The sequence below is a fragment of the Podarcis bocagei genome (assembly GCF_964188305.1).
Source record: "Podarcis bocagei genome assembly, chromosome: 6".
Classification (NCBI taxonomy): Eukaryota; Metazoa; Chordata; class Lepidosauria; order Squamata; family Lacertidae; genus Podarcis; species Podarcis bocagei.
The window spans coordinates 66,406,690-66,425,902 of record NC_138130.1 but is presented as its reverse complement, the minus strand read 5'-3'; the positions used below and the strand labels follow the sequence as shown (position 1 = coordinate 66,425,902).

General features: G+C 42.6%; 1 protein-coding gene across 1 annotated transcript; it reads left to right on the top strand.

The window, feature by feature from the left end:
- Positions 1 to 407: 407 nt before the first annotated feature.
- On the top strand, positions 408 to 18,593 carry CD101 (CD101 molecule). The gene is made up of 9 exons (XM_081199621.1): positions 408 to 573; positions 2,067 to 2,444; positions 3,225 to 3,641; positions 5,843 to 6,232; positions 8,753 to 9,133; positions 9,944 to 10,360; positions 13,188 to 13,601; positions 15,573 to 15,968; positions 17,270 to 18,593. The coding sequence occupies exons 1-9, from the start codon at positions 513 to 515 to the stop codon at positions 17,545 to 17,547; spliced, it is 3,132 nt and encodes a 1,043-aa protein (XP_081055747.1). The 5' UTR covers positions 408 to 512; the 3' UTR covers positions 17,548 to 18,593.
- The last annotated feature ends 620 nt before the right edge of the window (positions 18,594 to 19,213 follow it).

The window sequence follows — 19,213 nt, the reverse complement described above, 5'->3', positions numbered from 1 at the left end:
TCATCATTATTGAAGAGCACAGTAAAACCACAATCAATCAATAAATATGGGGGGGGGGGGAGTTACAGTAAAATAGCCTGAATAAACACTCCCTAACAGTTGAGAGAGTTTGGTTGTCTAATGATGCAATCCTATACTCACTCACCTGTAAGCAGGTCCTGTTGAACTCAGTAGGTTTTATTTCTGAGTAGACTAGAATTCTGAGTAGAATAGATCACACATTTTCTTTAAAAATAACTTCTACCATCCCCAGACAGGATGCCTAGTGGTCAGGAATGGTGAGAGTTGTTGTCCCTGCAAGGTAACCAGTTCTTCCTCCCTGCTCTAAGTTAACGTATGCGGCTTCTTCTCTGCGTTTCTGAGAAACATTGCGTCTTCAGTCTGTCTTCTGTGAAAAGACAGGAAGCCACAACAGCATTGTGACAGACAACTTCCCCACCATTACTGAGGCAAGGTTAGTTGCCGGAGCTCAACTAGAGAAGAGAATTCTAATCCCCGAAGAGGAAGAAAGTATGTTCTTTCTACTAATAAGACCTATCCGGTGCTTGGCAGCTGTGCTCCTCCTGCTGTCTGGTGAGTTTCATGTAATGTGTTTAGCCTTCATGGGAATATAACAGAGACAGGGAAAGGATGCATTGGACTCCAAGCCTCATCCTCCATGCACATTGATCATGCTGGCTAGGGCTGTTGGGAGTTGGAGTCCAACAATATCTGGAATGCCACAAGCTCCCTACCATTGGAATACAAGAAATGCCTTGCTGTATTACAACTATGTTGACCTCCTGCGGTGTTCTGGTTGGCTATTGAAGTTTTGGATGCTCACAAGTAGGACATGAATGCGATGTTCCTTCATGGAACAGAAGAAGGACCTGGTGGATCAAGCCAGTGGCTCATCTAGTCTAGCATTGTGTTTTCACAGTGGCCAACCAGATGCCTGTATTTGTTGCCATGATGGCTATGCCTGCAGATGCCTGCAGGAAACCCATAAGCAGGACCTGAGCACCAGAGCACTGTTCCCCTCCTGGGGTTTCCAAAAACTGGTGTTCAGAATAATTACTGTCTCCAACCGTAGGGGCAGAGCATAGCCATCATGGGAACAAATAGCCTTGTCATCCTTGAATTTGGACAATCCTCTTTTCAAGCCACCCAAGTTGGTGGCCATCACTGCCTCCTGGGGGAGCAAGCTCTATAGTTTAACAATATATTGCATGAAGTATTTTCTTTTATCTGTCCTGAATCTTCCAAAGTTCAGCTTCAGTGGATGTCCACAAGTTCTAGTATTATGAAAGAGGGGGAAAAAACTTTCTCTACAATTGTACCTCGGGTTAAAGACGCTTCGGGTTACAGACGCTTCAGGTTACAGACTCCACTAACCCAGAAATAGTACCTCAGGTTAAGAACTTCGCTTCAGGATGAGAACAGAAATTGTGCTCCAGTGGCGCGGCGGCAGCAGAAGGCCCCATTAGCTAAAGTGGTACCTCAGGTTAAGAACAGTTTTAGGTTAAGAGCGGACCTCCAGAACGAATTAAGTTCTTAACCCAAGGTACCATTGTATTCACTTTCTCCATTTTATGTATCAAAAACTTTAACAACCCTGATCTAAAGTTATCAGCTCTCATAATAATTATATACAGACAAAAGTAGCAATTTTTAAGTACCGGTAAGTTACAGCTAATTTTAGATTTAGAAAAAAAATATTTTAGTAATCCTACAGCTGGTTGCTTGTAGCTAACATCAAATGTTATAGATTCAGTTTGCTTGGTTGGGCAATAAAGTTTGAAACCTGAGTATAGATGCATGTGTATATAGAATATATATGTAGAGCACCTCTTTAAAAAGAAAAAGGGAGAAATGAAGAAATAAAAACACTGCATTATTTTTAATTTAACTTTTGCTCAAGCCTGTAGTATTTGTGTATTCTGATGTAAGGCTACTGAACATCAGAGTTTTGCCATTTTGCATTTCACCCATTACTTTTGTCTTATTGCATTTTGTTCAGAATGACAGCTTTACTTGATTATATTTTGATAAACAAACTCTGCTGCCATGTTATGGTTTGCATACAGATCTCTGTGCAGGAGAAAGGATGGTATCCATTCAGAAAGGACTTCTATATCGAGCAAGAGGCTACCACATCACCATCTGGTGTAATGTCAGTGGTTACCAGGGACCAATGGAGCAGAATTTCGAATGGTCCATTCATCGGCCATCGGACCCAAATAGAAAGCTGCAAATTATCAGCACGGATGATGCCTCCTTTCCTTATGCTGTCTACTCTCAGCGCGTTGGAAGTAGGGAGATCTACATAGAAAGGATCCGAGGAGATTCTGTTCTGCTACACATCACAGAGCTCAAAGACATGGATACCGGCGAGTATGAGTGTTACACACCCAGCACAGATGCTGGTTACCTTGGGAATTATGGTGCCAAAACGAACCTTTTCGGTATGATATGACTATTTACTGACCACTTAGCAGTTACCTTCAACAGTCTTTGGCCCACAAAACTGATTGTGCAGCCCACCAGACAGTTCTTATGGCTTGTCAGGTGTTTAACTGCACGGCTGGATTTTGCCATTCCACGGAGGCAGCAAAAACAGAGGCTGTTCAAAAGGGCTGCCATACATGGCTGCTTGGCTTGGCTCCAATTGGAGATTGAAAGTTTGTTCAGGCTTGTGTTAGACAGTAAATGTGGATGTTTTTGAATTCAGCTGGAGAATGAGCTCCACTCTGCAACAGCTGCTAAGTAAGAGGCACTGGAATGGAGATGCGAGACAGCTCATGTGCTTTGCTGAACTGTTCTGCCCATGACCTCTGAGGCTCCATTAGTTTGCTTGGAAGGTGTGGCCAAGAGTTAGGGAATCTTTATTTATAAAATCCTGTTCTTCCTTCAAGGAGCCGGGGTGGCATACATGAACCCCTAATGACTCACAACAATCTTGTGTCGAGGCAGTTTAGTCTTGAGAGTGACTTAATCCCAGATCATCTAGTACCCTTCATGCTTGGGTGGGGCTCTCCCTGCTCCAAGTCCACCACTGGTAAGGTATAAACATTCCTTAGAACCACTGATTAGTTCCTCCTAAAAAATAATCACTTCAGGGGGCTCAGTGGATTGCTGGTCAGTCCCTTCTAGTCCAACCTCTTCTAAAAGAAGTGTGTGGCTCTGTATTCATCTGTGAACATCCTTCCATCTGTGTTTTCTTGTATTTCTTCATTTCATTTTAGTAATTCCAGACCTGCTTGCTGCCACCATGAGGCCACAGGCTCTCGCTAGAGATCAAGGGGATTCATTAGAACTCATTTGCGAAGTGTCAACAGCTACAGTCCAACACACCCACCTCTCGGTTGGCTGGTACCTTCTTCCAGAAGGAGGCAGTGGACAAGCCCAGAGGATCCTTTCCCTGTCCAGAGATTTTGTCTTACTACCAGGATCCTCTTACAATCAGAGGTTTTCCTCAGGAGATATCAGGCTAGACAAAATTGGGAGCAGAGAATATAAGCTCTCCATTGTCAGCGTACAACCCTCAGACCAGGGGGAAGTGCACTGTGAGGCAGTGGAGTGGATTCAAGATCCCGATGAAACCTGGAAAGATATTGCCCGGAAACAGACAGACAAAACATCACTGACCATCAGAAGCCTGGGTAAGAGTTGTATTTTCTACCCGTCATATATCCTGCCATTCCTGAAAGAGGCAATGAGCTACTTGATAGCCCATGGGAGAGTAACTGTCTATATTTCTCCAGCAACTGCACACAATTAACTTGATTCGCTATTTTACTCCAAGCCTTCTACAAAGCTCTGACAGGCTTCACATCACAAAAACAAATATTTGATTCCATACAACAAGAGGGGAAAGAAATTCAAAAATGCAAGAGAGGCCATTTTCCATTATTGAAAATGTAAGCAAGATTAGAACAGTACTCCTTCACCATTTTGTAAAAGTTGCTTAGGAATCTTTATCGCTTGGAATGCAAACTTTGTAACTAATTCAGTTATGTGAGATGGTGTTATCTGTGAGAAGGAAGGCTGTATATTTTACTCTAAAGACCTTCCTGGGAAGGGCACAATAAAATAAAATTTAATTTGCAGCTGATGATCTCCTTGGAGCCAGCTGGAGCATCAAAAAGTAGCATTATGTATAAACAACTCTGGCTTTTTCATTTACCAGTTTGTCAGTGCTTCTTTATATAATCAGCCATTCTGGATTGCTGTTGTTGTTTTTTAAAGTTAACATTTTGCTGCTCTAAGCTACTGTAATAAAGCTATGGAAGAATGAAAGAGAAAAGCACTCCATCTATGCAAAGAGAAAAGAGACTGTCTGGTCTGTCAGATCCAGGTGTGGCTCGTCCTATTAACATCCTGGAGTGTGGGGAGGAATCAAGAACCATACATCATGCAGACATAAACCATGAGACTGGCTAAATAATACATGGTGCTTAACGCAAATACTACTGATGATGATGATAAAGTGGTAGTTTAGGTTTATTTTTTTTTCACTCAGTTGCTACAGCTGTGCTGCTGTTGAAATGTGATTCTCCTACACTAGGGAATTGAAAGCTAGCTGGCTGATTCTGTTCTGCTTCTTTTCGCTTTTGGTTGTGGCTAGTTCTTCTTTGCAGTGGCGTAGCGTGGGGGGTGCAGGGGGGGCCGGCCGCACCGGGCGCAACATCTGGGGGTTAGGGTTAGGGGGCGCAAATCCACGGGTTAGGGGGCGCAAATCCATGGGTTAGGGGGCGCAAATTACTTGCCTTGCCCCGGGTGCTGACAACCCACGCTACGCCACTGCTTCTTTGTCTCAGCACCAACAGCTTCTGTGGATCACGAAAATCATGTAGCGTTTCGAGCAAGAGGGTGGCAGGAGACCCAGCTCGCTTCCTAGTCCAGTCACTGCCAAGGCAGATTGTGGTCTCTTCTGCAGCACGGCTGTGTATTGTAGGGATCGGGGAGGGAAGTATTGATGTAACAGGGAGCAGGACAAGGTTCGTGTGCTGGAATAGAGGCCTGCTCACCCCTTGTGCTAATCAGAGGATTAAACACCAAATTCTGCACCTTGGTACATACCTAGCACCAGTGCATTAGGCAAATGGATTCTATAATTGCCTCTTTCCACGTAACATTTATTGAAATTCTATATCCTCCTCCCCTCCGCCAGCTCCCCATTTGTCGAATTACAATCTGTTGAGCTCTGCTGTGGGATTAGTGCTGCAAGAACATGGAGAAAGGGATGGGATGCCTTCCCACATCCTCATTCACCCCAGGGGAGCTGCAACCTAAATTGAAGAGCACACAGCACACACCCTGTCTCAACAAGAGCGATACTTTTTTAACCCACTTCCAGGCTGAAACACGTTATGCCACATTGTTGGCATAAGATATTCAGCAAATATTTGTGAATGGCAAACGTTTGTTCGGGATTTCTGCTCTGAATTATTTATGTGCCTGCATTCAATGCCTTGGATAATTTATGCGCAGTAAGCAATTAGACCAGCGGCTCAAGCTATGATTAGCTGCAGTGCCTTGGCCTTTGGATGCATGGAGCGAGAGCTCTGAAACTGCACTGATATTAGGGAATGCACAGCACAGGGGCACAGGAGATGTAAGAAGCTTCCTTGCACTGAGTCAAGTCACTGGTCAGTATTGTCTATGCCAACCTTTGCCAACCCCGTAAAGACATTCAGATCCTTTATAAATTTAGACTTAATCTAATTGCTGGAGGAAGATACCCATGAAAATATGTCACACATCAAGTATGGTATACTCCTGCTTATTGCACTAAAGATACCACCTGAAAGGCAAAATTGAATCTGGACTTAACTACCTCTGCTGCTTTATATTTTCACAGATCAAAATTTTGATGTTGACATCTCTGTTGCTAAGAGGTCTCTCCTGGAAGGGGAAGCCTTGCAGATCAACTGCTCTGTGAAAGCCCAGAATATGCAAAACAGATGGTTCCAGGTGGTTTGGCGCCATCACGGTATGGTGATGGCTAGTCTCAATCATTATGGCACCTTGTCTTTTCGAAATGACAATGAGGAAAGGTATACTGTGGGAAATCTCCTAGTGAAGAAGCAGAGCAATGATAAGTACATCCTCAGAATCAACAAGGCGGAACTGAAGGACAAAGGCACCTATAGCTGTTTCGTTTCTGAAGTTGGGCAGACTCCCACTGGCTCCTTTGCTATCGCACAACAAAAGTCTTCATCAGCCATTGATATAGATGTGAAGCCTAGAGGTCAGTCATGCCAAACACTTTCCCTCCAAACAAAATATGGGAATAGCCCCTGGGCTGGGGTTCACTGATGCCCTTTGCTAGCAGACTCTAAACCAAAACTCACAGGTATATTAGACCATTCTGTAGCATAGGGCAGTCCAGTGCTTCTCTTCTAAAAATAAGGCTCCAGTAACCTTGAGTATCCCCAGAAAAAAAGCACTGAGGCAATCCAACATTAAAAGAAGTCATTCAGAACTGACCAGAGACTCCAAATTTTGCAATCAAATATCAGTCTCCAAAATCCTATGGGAGAGGTGAATTGTGCAACTATAACAATTTAAGGCTTAAGATGGTGAACACTGAGTGTGTCCTTTTCTATATACCATCTTTCCATTGTGGGCTACAGATAGAAAATAGGAAGTGGTTTGAGAGCAGTATCTCTTCCTCTGTGGTGTAAGCCATTTCCTGACATTACCTTTAGACAAACACATTTGACAGCTTTTGAAACACTACAAATTCCTGCTTATCAGGGATAGTTGGATGTGCAAGTGCACTAGTATCCCACTTTCAAAAATGATTTCATATTTTTTGGGGGGGGGGGGCGGGAACTGCTGCCTGTATCCAGCCTTAGTTTGCAAAGTGGGAATAGACTGGTGACATCATCACCACTCCAGACTCTCTCTCAAGTTTTTCTTTATTAGTTAAGGATTCCATTCTAATGCTTTCACTATTTCCCCATTTTTCTCCCTATGTACCTCTTTGTTCCATGATTTCCTGTCCTATTTCTGTGGGCCTTTTTACAAAGCTATGCAGCTTCAAGTGTGCTCCTTGGGGGGAAAAATCTGGCAAACTGCTGTTGAAAATTTGCATGAGGCAACTATACAGGAATGTCTGTGGTCCAGGAATAGATGAAAGTTTCATTCAGGATAAAACTCCCATTCCCTTCAATCTGATGAACACCCCTGCCTTCAAGTTATATTTATGTAGTATACCATAGCATATTTCAGTGTTCAGGGGCATATACGCTTCTGTTCCTTTTTTAAGTTTTGTGATGGAGGAATTGGGAAAGAGTAACAAACATGAGCATACTAGTTTTCTAACCCTTCTGGTCTGATCATGAAGTCTTTCTTCCCATCACTGAAAACTCTACATCTCCATAGCTCTACAATTCAGTGATAAAGAACATTTTTTGAATTGTGAAGTTCCTTCTTTGACGAGTAGCATTTGCATTTGACAAATGAAAATGGATACCAAGGGTTGTCTAGATTCCTCTTCTTCTTGTCTCATTAAATTCTGCCTACTGTTCCTAAAATACTATTATTTGATTGATTATTTAATTTTGCTATTCCACATGTCTCCAACAATATCAGGGTAGCATACATGATTCTATTTCCTCCGCCTTTCTATTCACAACAGGCCTGTAAAGTAAGCTAGGTGGAGAGTGACTCAAGGTCACCCAGTGGGAATTTGAACTCTAATCTCTCCACCAATCCAACCACTCCATCAGCTTCAGCTGTGCCCCTACCTGGGTAGGGATAGTCTAGCTATTGTTGTCTATGCACTTTTAACCCCTAAGTTAGATTAGTGCATTGCATTATACATAGGGCTGCCTCTGAAGCCGGTACGGAAACTTCAGCTGGGGCAGAATTTGGTGGTCAGGTTGCTCACTGGGCACAGGAATGTCCAGTTGATGATTCCTCAGGATCATTGGCAGTCTGAATATGTGCTGGAGGGTTCAGCTTCTCTTGGGTCCTCATTGAAAGGAATCTCAGGTTTGAGGTTTAGACACAGCTGAATTATGGCCATGTTGGATGAGGAGCTCGAGATGTTTGGGATCCATTTTAAGTCATTTGTTTCAGACCTCCTTCACAAAATGAGGAGAAGACCAGTTCTGCAACACTTTGTTATGGTTATATTACTGCCAAATAGCAAGGGCATAAATTGTAGGAGACAGTAGAGTTCTCAGCCATGGTGATTGGTAAAACCAAGGAATTTGGTGATCTCGGTGTTATGGAAAACAAGTCAGGAACCAAAAAGCCACCTAGTGAGAGAGGGCGAGTCACTTAGTCTCTTCATGCCTTGCATTTGGTCCTATGGAGAAATGTGTGAGAAGATCTTAACACATGGTGGTGTATAAGAACATAGTATGAGTCGTCTGGATCACACCAGTGGCCCATCTAGTCCAGCATCCTGTTCTCACAGTGACCTATGAGAGGCCTTAAAGCAGGACCTGAGAACAACAGCACACTCTCCACTAGTGATTCCCAGCAACTGGCATTTAGAAGAAAACTGTCTCCATCAGTGGCGATAAAGATATGGATGATCTCTATACAGAAAAGAGGACATGTATCAGACGGGAAATGTAGAGGACATGTGTCAATGAAACTTTCCCATTAACCAGTTAGAATGCTCAGTAGAAAACTAAGATGATCTTCTATGAAACAGATAGTGTCAAAATGCAAACCTATTCTGTGTCTTCTTCCCTCTTTCCCTTTGATTCAGATTTATCCATCTATATAACCCGTTGTGTTTTGTTCACAGAAAGCCACTTGCAACTGTTTGTGTGGGTCAATAAGAAACAAATAATGGAAGGAGAAACTTTGGTTTTCAGCTGTAATGTGAGTATAGCTGCAAATTCGCTGTCTGTGAACTGGTGGCATATCCAGAGGGACAGAGATCCTCCACAGCTCATAGCCAGCCTGGAACAAAATGGCAGACTAAAGATAGGTGCTTCTTACTTGGAGCGCAGTGCTCATGGTGAGCTCAGGTTAGAGAAGAGGGACCCTTCCACGTTTACCTTGACCATCTACAACACTTTAACCACAAAGGATACAGGGCTGTATCGCTGTGAAGTGACAGAGTGGTTCGGGAGCAGGAGCTGGAAACACACACAGGAAATCTCAACAAGAGTTGAACCACTGGGTAAGTTCATCCTATAGCCTTTCCCTTTCACATAGCTATCCTGTCTAATTATCCAAGCTAAATGTTATACGCAACATGACAACTCTTTAAGCATACATATATGTCTTTGGGAAGAGACCGTAGCTCATTGGTAAAGCTTGCCTTGAATTCAGACAGTCCCCGGTTCAATCAGAGCATCTGTTTCAAAGGATCATGTAGCAGGTGGTATCACAGGCCTCTGCCCAAGACCCCAAAGAACCACTCCCATTCAGAGTGGACAGGACTGGATTAGATGAACTGACCCAGCCCTAGTACAAGACAAGGGCGGTATATGAACCCAATGGTCTGACTTCCTAATGCTGTGCTGCAGAGATATAAAGTACTGGAACATCATTCCTCCTTCTGTGAACAGTCTATAACTGAGCTGGGTTATTTCTTGCTAAGCCCAAGGCAATGCTTTTGTGATTTTGACTCAGTTGACTTGGAAGCAATCCAGGTCAGCAAACATCTATTCAACAGAATGGGCGTGATATGATAGAGAATATAATATTTTATGACATCTGTCCTTACCTCAGCAGTGAGACTTTCTAGACAAGTAGTGAGTAGTGATCACTCACTGTAGCACAAGATGTTAGGGAAAATATTGTCTCTCTTTAAGTAACTGAGACTCTGATAGCAACTACTGTATGTTGGCTACTACAGGTGTAATGTTCAAAATAGTCAGGTGAGCAAGACTTTCCTACAAATAGAAATTTGATGACATTTGGGAGAGAGATTGACAAGGTATCTCTGGTGTTGATGTAATGTCCTCAATTTTCTCTGGCTTAACAGGGCAGAATTTGAAAGCTATACTGAGTAGCAGAGTTCCAAATGTAAAACTGCAGGAAGACCTTCTACTGTTCTGCAAGGTGGCTGGTAATGATGACATCACCAACAATGTGCCAGTCTCCATCACCTGGCTATTCCAGCCTCACTTGAAGCTGAGTGGCTGTCAGCAAGTGGTCAAAGCCACCGCAAGAGGCACCATCGAATGGGGATTGGCGTTTATGCAATTTGAGAAGAAAACCAAGATTACAAAATCCTCTTCTTTATCCCAGCTCCTTATCCACAGTGTCACATGGCAAGAGAGAGGGATGTATAAGTGTGAAGTTGAAATCTGGAGAAACTCACAGGATGCCAGAAACTTGTCTGCAATAGCAGCTTCTGTGCTATCCTCTAATCCTGTGGAGATCAAGGTCACCCAACCAGGTAGGTGTTTAGAAACCATTGTCAGCCTAACCTTTTCCTTTTGCAACAGTACAGTATTAGCCACTGTCTTCTAGGAAGCGTCTCTCATAAGTCTTGGTGGATGACTCAGATCACCGTTCAATATGTTGAATGCAATAGATTTTATTTTGCCCCATAGTGTTGACTGTCTTTTCCCAAACATATCCAAGACTCTGCCCTACTTTATGACATTTGTATTAAATTTTTCTATTTTATTTAAATTTTCAACCAGCTTTATGAATGGATAATTCCTAAAACCCCTTCAACGATGTATAAGGGAACACTGATGAAACAAATACCCTTGGTTGTATCAAGAGCTCAGAGTAGACCCATTGAAACTAATGAACCGCAGTTAGCTACATTCATTTTTATTTATTTGTTCATTTTCACTCTGAGTAGCACAAGTAATGGAAACAAGCCACTATACCCATCTCAGTGATTCGGTTACTTCTGTTCTTAAATTTGCTAAATGTGTTTATTGTTTTTAAATGTTTTTATAGATTACTTTGAGTTGTTTTTAAATGCTTTGAACATGTTCTGATTTTATTTTTAATTGTCACCTATCAGTGATGGTTCTGCCGCCACGGGCTCCTTTAGAAAGAAGGACAGAATATACATTTAATAAAATAAACAAAAATAAAATAAAGCCCCTTTTGTGAAAGCAACCCCCCCCCCCCCCGTTTCTTCTGTTTGCCAACAACAGGCAATAAGTTAAGATGCTAGAGGAAGCTGATAACTTCTTACCATACGTCTGACCAGTGCTGTGGAAAGGGGAGACGTTTTGAAATGACTCATCCTGGGGGTTTTGCACCCACAGTGGGGAGACAATAGTTTTTGCAGAAATGCACCCGTTGACAGCCTGCGCATATAATGGGAAGCAGCTGCTGGGTTCTTTTGCATACTTCACTTGCCACCGCAGAGAGAAGAGACTGCACTGTCAGCAGCCGGGTTCAAAGCAAGAGAAGGAACTTGGAGATTGTGCTCAGTTAATTAAATTGAAGTGGGTTCTGATTTCTCCTTTCAAGTCATCTCTCTTTAGCAAGGCCACTGTGGGTGACAAGAAACTTAAAAGAAAGAGCTTGGCTATCCTTAGCAAGATCTGCTTTGGGGGGGAAACTGTAGCAGGTTTTTCTAATCGGCATCTTCGGATGAAAATCAAGTACAGAGCTCTGAGATCTAATGAGAATATTGGAAGCAGGAAAGGATGCCCTTATTACAGCCTTTTCCAAGAGTCCTTTCTCTGTGCTCTTGGAAGCGATTCAGACGCTATCCGTGATACTTCCTTGAGAGAAGCCAACAACCCGTGCAGTCCTTTCCACAATCCCTTGTGGGTTTTCCTTTTGCTATAGTCTACAACTTCTTCATTGCTGATGAGGCACAATGTGAAAACCATTAAGATGCTATTTCCACTTGCTGGAAAGGTTAACAAGCCAAATCATAGAATTGTAGAGTTGGGCTCCAAGGGTCATCTAGTCCAACCCCCTGCAATGCCAGAATCACAACTAAAGCATCCATGACAGATGGCCATTCAATCTCTGCTTAAAAACAGCCAAGGAAGAAGAGTTCACAACCTCCTGAGGGAGACCATATCGATCAGCTCTTACTGTCAAAAAGTTCTTCCTAATATTTAATCGGGTTCTCATTTTTTGTTGTTTGAATCCATTGGTTCAGGTCCTACTCTCTGGAGCAGCAGAAAGCTTGTTCCATGAATTATTGTATTTTAATCTTTTGTTGGAAGCCGCCCAGAGTGGAAACCCAGCCAGATGGGCGGGGTATAAATAATAAATCATCATCTTCCGTGTGGAAGCCCTTGAGATATTTGAAGATGGCTCTCATTTCACCTCTCACTCTCCTCTTTTCCAGGCTAAACATACCCAACTCCCTCCCTCAAGCACTTCTCATAAGGCTTGGAAGCACCCAACATACCTTCTCTGATCATTTCACTTAGGCAGCTGTAAATCCTTTTGCAGGAATGTGATGGGCAAGATTAGGATTAAAATGAAAGGCAGGGCACGTAAGGAAGGAGGAGTAAGGAGATGGACAGGCAGCTGCTCTGAATGAGAGAAGATCGTAAAATGGATAATAATGAAGATGGTGCTCAGTTATTTTCCAGATCTCTCTGAACATCTTCCTTTCCATCCAGTCAGAACTCTCCCATTTATGTCACAGATAGTTTTAAAATCTCAACAGAGCAAAAACTAAAGTGGAGGCAGAGTTACATTCAGCAGGAATTTGCAACAATTTATGATATGCATATAATTCCTTTTATGATTTGACTTTTTGGGTGAGCCTAGCCCACATTATATAATCATTGCTAAAGGTTTAAGGATGGGGGGCATTACTTTCTTTCTAGTACCTCTGAATAAAGTGCTGATTTCTAAAGCTTTCTGTGGAGCAGATATGCGTGTTAAAAGAGGTTCTAAAATGTAAAGAGAAGTGCAGCAAATTAAAATGTGCTGGAATCCTGAAACCCAGATGGGAACTCACTCTTCTTCTTTTTTTAAGGATATGAATGAATCATGGTCTTCATAAGAGCTTGAACAAAATTGTTTGGCTTGTGTTCCACAAAATTTATATTTGATTAGATTGTTTTTTGTAATATATTCAGTTAATTTAAATACTATTTCATATTTCAATATACATTTTAAATGGTTTAGAACAAAAAAAATCAGCATAAAAGTACGATATAATTCTACATTCAAAAGTAAGCAAAATTGCTATTATTACTTATTATATTGTTATTATTCCATATTTTAATAATGGTGTCAATATTAGCTAGTAACTACTATTTCTTTGCCTTTTATTATAGAAAGCAATCTAAGACTCAACATGGATGTAAAGTCTTTGGAAATCACTAGCAATGAAGATGTAAGAATTGATTGCAGAATCAGGTCATGGACCAATGAGAATTCTCAGTTAGGAGTTGCCTGGTATTTTCTCCCATTTTCTCCCACGAATTCAGTTCCACTGCTGATTATAAGAACAAATTACACTAACATATTGGAATATGGGGAGGCGTTCAGTTCTCTGCATCAGAAATCCAGGTTTCATAACAAGAGGGTCTCCAACCACCTGTACCAGCTGCTTATTCTGTCAGGGGGTTATGATGCCCATGGCGAATATTACTGCATAGTAGATGAATGGATCTGGTTAACAGATGGGGGCTGGTACAAACTTGGAACGATGGAATCTGGAAAAACCACGCTAAATTTCAAGTTTTCAGGTAACCGACTTTATTTATTCATGGATCTTTTAGATGAGAGTAGCCAACATGGTGCATTTGGGATGTTTTGGCACTGAAATGACAAGAGATTCTGCCATTCTCTCTCCCCGCCCTCAGGGTGGTTCAGCTGAGCTGGGCACCATTGCAGAAATGGGAGGACTGGCACAAAACATTGGGCTGCCTGAGAAGAGTAGACCACTCATCACTGTGCTTGTCTCTGCCTACTCCTGGCTTAGCTCTTTGGTGGCATGCTGGGGACCTCAGTGCCACTCTCTGAGGGGGGCACAGGGAATAAGGTCACAATGGAGAGTGTCTGCCCATGAAACCAGCAGGTGCATTTTAAACTGGCTTTAAACATTTACTTTAACCCAGGCTTCCTCAGCCTCGGCCCTCCAGATGTTTTTGGCCTATAACTCCCATGATCACTAGCTAGCAAGACCAGTGGTCAGGAATGATGGGAATTGTAGTCTCCAAACATCTGGAGGGCCGAGGTTGAGGAAGCCTGCTTCAACCATTTAATCAACTCTGCTGGTCTCTGTACTGGTATCCCAAGCTACAAAGCCATTTTTCTTGCTTTTGAGTCTTATATTGGCACATTACTGCCTTTAAAACTTGATTCTTTTATAAATTAACATCACCATCACAAGAGTCATGTGGATATTGCCGGCTCTCTGGAGCAGAGACAGTAACATTGGTTCAGTATTGGTCTGTTTCAAATCCCACAAATAAGCAGGGCATTACTATCGCCAATGCAGTTGTGTTTGTGTGTACACAATTGCCTCCAGTAAAGATCCCCAAAGTCAATACTCTTAAATCCCCCAATTTAGTGCATTCACCTTTGTTCTACCTTTTGCATTAACATTACATGCCCCAGGCATTGTTGTTGTTAGATACAGACAAACAGCATGCTGAGATGCCTGCTTGCAAGTAGGTCTCCACCTGCTTTTTGAAATGATAAATCTCCCAGGTATATGGCCTAATAATTTGTTGTTATAAACAGCCACTCCAATATTTGAGCAGACTTATTCACGAGTACATCCAAATCTTTGTCTAGACATTGTAGGGGAGTTATGAACCCTTTAAGAAGGTGATGACTTACCCCTCAATATCTCTGGCTCCAGCAAGACACGCAGGGCCTCTTCCAGACTGGTGTTTGATTGTGTGTGTATTCTGCAGCATCTTTGTGATGTAATACCAGTGCATTGGCAGTGGATTCATTCTGCCTTGGTTTGTTCTGCAAACCATTGCTACCACATTATTGCTGTCTGGAGAGGTTATAGCACAACAAAAGCAGGATAAAAGCAAACCAGAACATTTGTAATATATTAAAAATAAATTGTGGGATTTCAGCAGGAAGCTACAGGATCTCCACTGACTGGAAGTGAAGCTCCAAAACCTTTGCAGGTGCAAACAGTATTGATAGTGGAATTGCATTACACCATCCATAACCATCTCAGCAATTGGGCAGACTGAGGTTGCTGAGGTTCTTGAGGCGCCAGCCCCACGGGCATCCTGCCTGCCCTGCCAGCTGGGCAGAAGTGGCGTTGGTATCGGCCAAAATCATGTGATGAGAACTTGTGGAGTGTAGGATTTGGACAAGATCTCACTCATAATTGGCGCTGATGCTGATGCTGCTTCTCCACCAGCGACTGAGCTGGTAGCATAGGCAGAGAAGCAGCACTGGTGGCAGCAGGTCTGGCGGCAGTGGTAGGGTAGGGCAGCACTTCTTGTTTTGCCTTGCTGCTCCTAAGACTGCCCCAAGAGCATCATGTGTGCAAATCATCATGAGTGCACACACAAAAAGCTGTCTGGAGGGGCCCACAAAGTGTAGCTTGGACCAGCTATTTCTAGTATGTCCCGGGACAATTCCTAGGATTGGGGAATGCATAGTGCCAATCAGAGTGATTAGAGGTGTGACGTAATATGCCAAATAACATTTTCTTTTTCTTTCTTATTTTGGTTCTCCCCCAGAAAATAACCCGCTCGTTGAAAGAACGAACTACAGCATCACTGTCACCGAAAATGAGGACGTGACCTTGAACTGTACCCTGCAGAGGCCATTCCAGCCCACCTCCCACTTCTCCATCAGTTGGTTCAGAGTGTCAGAACAGTCCAATACGGAAACCCTGGTGCATATGAAAGGCAATGGCATCATTGACTACGGTAATGGCACAATGGCAAGGAGGCTGCACCCCCACTGCCCTTCTGTGGGTGATTTTCTTCTGATCCTGCAGAATGTGGAGAAGGATGATGCTGGGCTGTTCTACTGCCGGGTGGAAGAGTTCAAGGCTGTTGACTGCAGTGCTGAAGGAGCAAAACATGAATGGGGTGAATCGGGATTCAGCAGGCTAGTTGTACTCCCTTCAGGTAATGCTGAGCTGACTCCTGGGTGCATGTCAGTGCTGAACTCTCCAGCCTTATACCTGGTTTAAAGGCGATCCTTACCCTCTTTAGACAGTTCAGATTGGGGAAAGTAAACACATAAGAGGAAGCATTTGGGCACACTAGCTCCACCTCCTTCACATTTATTCCATTCACTTTCCATCTTGTGGAATCAAAAAGGGGTCACCAAACACTGCGGACCAAGAAGGAACAGGAGGGCTTAATTATGGAGTTGGGATGTGGCAAGGCAATAGGAGGAAGAGTAGTAGTAATGGGTTCTTCTGTAAGAACATTAGAAGAACCTGCTGGATGAAGCCAATGGTCCATCTAGTCCAGCATCCTTTTCTCACAGTGACCAATCAGATGTCTAAGGGAAGCCAGACAGCAGAATCTGAGCACAGCAGTACTCTCTTCTTTTAAGCCAAATTTCAGTGGCAGGTTAGAGATCCTATGGGTGTCAGGAAAGGCCTCTGCAGGGACTTTAGTAACTGCTGGTGCCCCTTGGTGACCCCTTTTGATGGATCAACATAGTAGGTAGACAAGCCTTACACATTTGGAGCACAGAAAGGAGACAGAAGGTTTTTTTTGCTACTATTGTTGTAATAAAGTGAGACCAAAAGACCAAGCAATCAATAAGTGGAAGATCCAATGAGTGTTGGAGCGATCAACTTCCCCCTATCACACACTGAGAATGAATAGATGTAGAAAAATGAACAGTGTAAATAAATACCAAAAGAGAGGCAATACCTTTCTGTAGCCGCTTCCAGTCTCTGCTGAGTCCTCTTATAACCATGGTGTCAAATTGGCTAATAAATTCCAGTTCATGATTTTTAGTGCAGTATGGTAACTTTAAGTTCTGCCCATTAATGTCTTAGGAGACTGAAATGCTATCCTAGTGGTTTGTGTCTCCGTTTATGCGATCTCACACAGATTTTTACCTGGCCTATGAAAATGGGAGAAACACATTGCTTGCAGTTAAAGGCAAATTCTAAAACAGTGCTAAAATGGCTGTGCAGACACATTCCAAGAATGGAAAGGTGACAATCCATACTGTGTATTATGTACATGATCTAAATATAACTACTCAGTCACAGACATTTCACTTTTGCATATCTGTTAGAATGGGTGATAATGAAGATTCTGAAAATATTTTTTTTTTAGATGTATTCAACATATATTAAAATGCATGGTTTTTAAAAGATGTATTCAACCTTTTTGCAGCCTGCATAGATGCATGAAATTCAAGAATGAACAGCTATGTTTTCACCCTGTTTCCCTCCCTGCAGTGTCAACCAGTTCCACCCAGATCTGTTCTTCTCCGCCGCTGTTCCGTTTCCTTGTATTCTACCCTCTGGTCCTGTTTGCTATCCTGGTGGCTGCCTTCCTCGTCTGGCACTTCAAAAAGAAATGTGCTCAGAAGAACAAACTGAATCAATGGGAAGAGAAGACATCTGTTGAAGCTGCTGAGATGGTGGCACCATCCCATTCCAAGCTCAGTTCCGAAAGCCACAATGACATAGCGGAGGAAGAAACCAATCGTCTCAAGGGTAACGAAGAGGATTGACCATTTGTTGAAGAGTGAACAGAGGCATTTTGTGCTGCATTGAATTCTGATGACTTTGGGGGAGACTTCTCTTTAGCACTCAATCAGGGCAAATGGCAATTTGGGTTCTCCCGAGACAGACAGATGTCAACAACTGATGTTGGAGGCTATCACCATTCTCATTGTTGGTTTGACTTACAGCTCCCTCCCCTCTTTTCTTCTTCTTCTTCTTTCTATACTTTTTGACTCTGCAGATCTTCACAAACAGGTACAGTATTTAGCAGCAGGAAGTTTTATTCGACAATCTAGAACTTGCCTCTAGATAGTGCGAAGTGAACTCTGTTCCTTCTCAGACAGCGCATGGGAATGAATTCCTGGCTCAGTGCTTCTTTTAAATGAAATTGTTACTTGTGGGGCACGAACTCAACACGGTACTTTTTTAACCATGCAGAGAGGCACTTTTAACCTTTCATAAAAAGACATAATAAAGCAATAATGCCATGGATGTATTTCAGCATTAAATTTAAAGATGGTTAGCACTTAAATTCCCGCTGCCTTTCTCCCATTCTAATTCTATTCTCTGCTGACCCTGCACAGTTTTATGAAGCTCAGATTTAAGGTGATTCACTGTGGGTTTTTAAACAAGACTCAAGACAGCAGAGACACACAAATATCCCCTCTTAATCTCTTTCATGGACACACTGAGACATATTCCAGAAGAACTGAACATTTAGAATACACACTTTATCAGCATTTTGTAGCGGTTAGAGAGTTGGACTAGGACCTGGGACACCATGACTCAGATTCCCACTTGGTCATGATGAAGCTCACTGGGAGACCCGGGCCAGTTGACTGCTTCTCAGCCTAACCTCCCTCACAGGGTTGTTGTGGAAATTACATGAGGGAGGGGGAGAACAATGTATACCACTTTGAGCTCCTTGGAGAAAAAGGTGGGATAAAAATGCATTTTAATTTTTTAAAATGCCAGCTATATAGAAGGTAACACAATCTTGAGACTAGTCCCAAGGGTGATCAATGAATCAATTCCATGCAAAAAAAATTTGCAAAGCAGCTGTTACCTGGTGGCCCTAAGAATCTAATGCCCCAGGTTTCCAGCCCCTTCTCCTTGTTTTTCTTTTCTTTTTAAACTTAATATTTATTTCTTCTTTGCTTACAGGACTGCTGAGCATTTTCAAGGCACAGTGTTGCTGAGACCCCAAGCACCCATTATCTTAATTTGATCAGAGACCTAAGTTCCCTTCTCTCTATAAATTACCACGTTCAAATTGTATGCAAGTCTGTGTCATAGGCCTGCATCCTTTTAAACACCTAGTGGCATCCCCAAGAGCAGGTAACTCCAGAAGAATTATAGATCAAGTCGCAATGCGCATTACATGGTCAAGGAATTAAGTACCTAGAAAACACATGTGCGCACATGCATATATAAAGGTACTTGCAATGCAGATTTCGATGAGAGCTGAGGCTTTTTAGCCTAGTGGCATCAAGCTTTTGGATCAGTGATCCTACTGAAATCAGGCATGCACCTACAAATGCTGATATTTCATCTCCTGCTGAAATCATTTGTTTCACCAAGTGTTTTTAGAGAATTAATTTGATTTGTGTTGGTCATTTGTTCTGTGTTTTATGATTCAGTAATTATATGGTGTTTTAATCATTTTTATTGTAC

Excerpts from the sequence above, each read along its gene's own strand:
- CD101 (XM_081199621.1), top strand. The coding sequence starts at position 513 with ATGTTCTTTCTACTAATAAGACCTATCCGGTGCTTGGCAGCTGTGCTC. Across the intron at positions 6,233-8,752 it reads TATAGATGTGAAGCCTAGAG|AAAGCCACTTGCAACTGTTT; the intron begins GTCAGTCATGCC and ends TTTTGTTCACAG. Across the intron at positions 13,602-15,572 it reads GCTAAATTTCAAGTTTTCAG|AAAATAACCCGCTCGTTGAA; the intron begins GTAACCGACTTT and ends GTTCTCCCCCAG.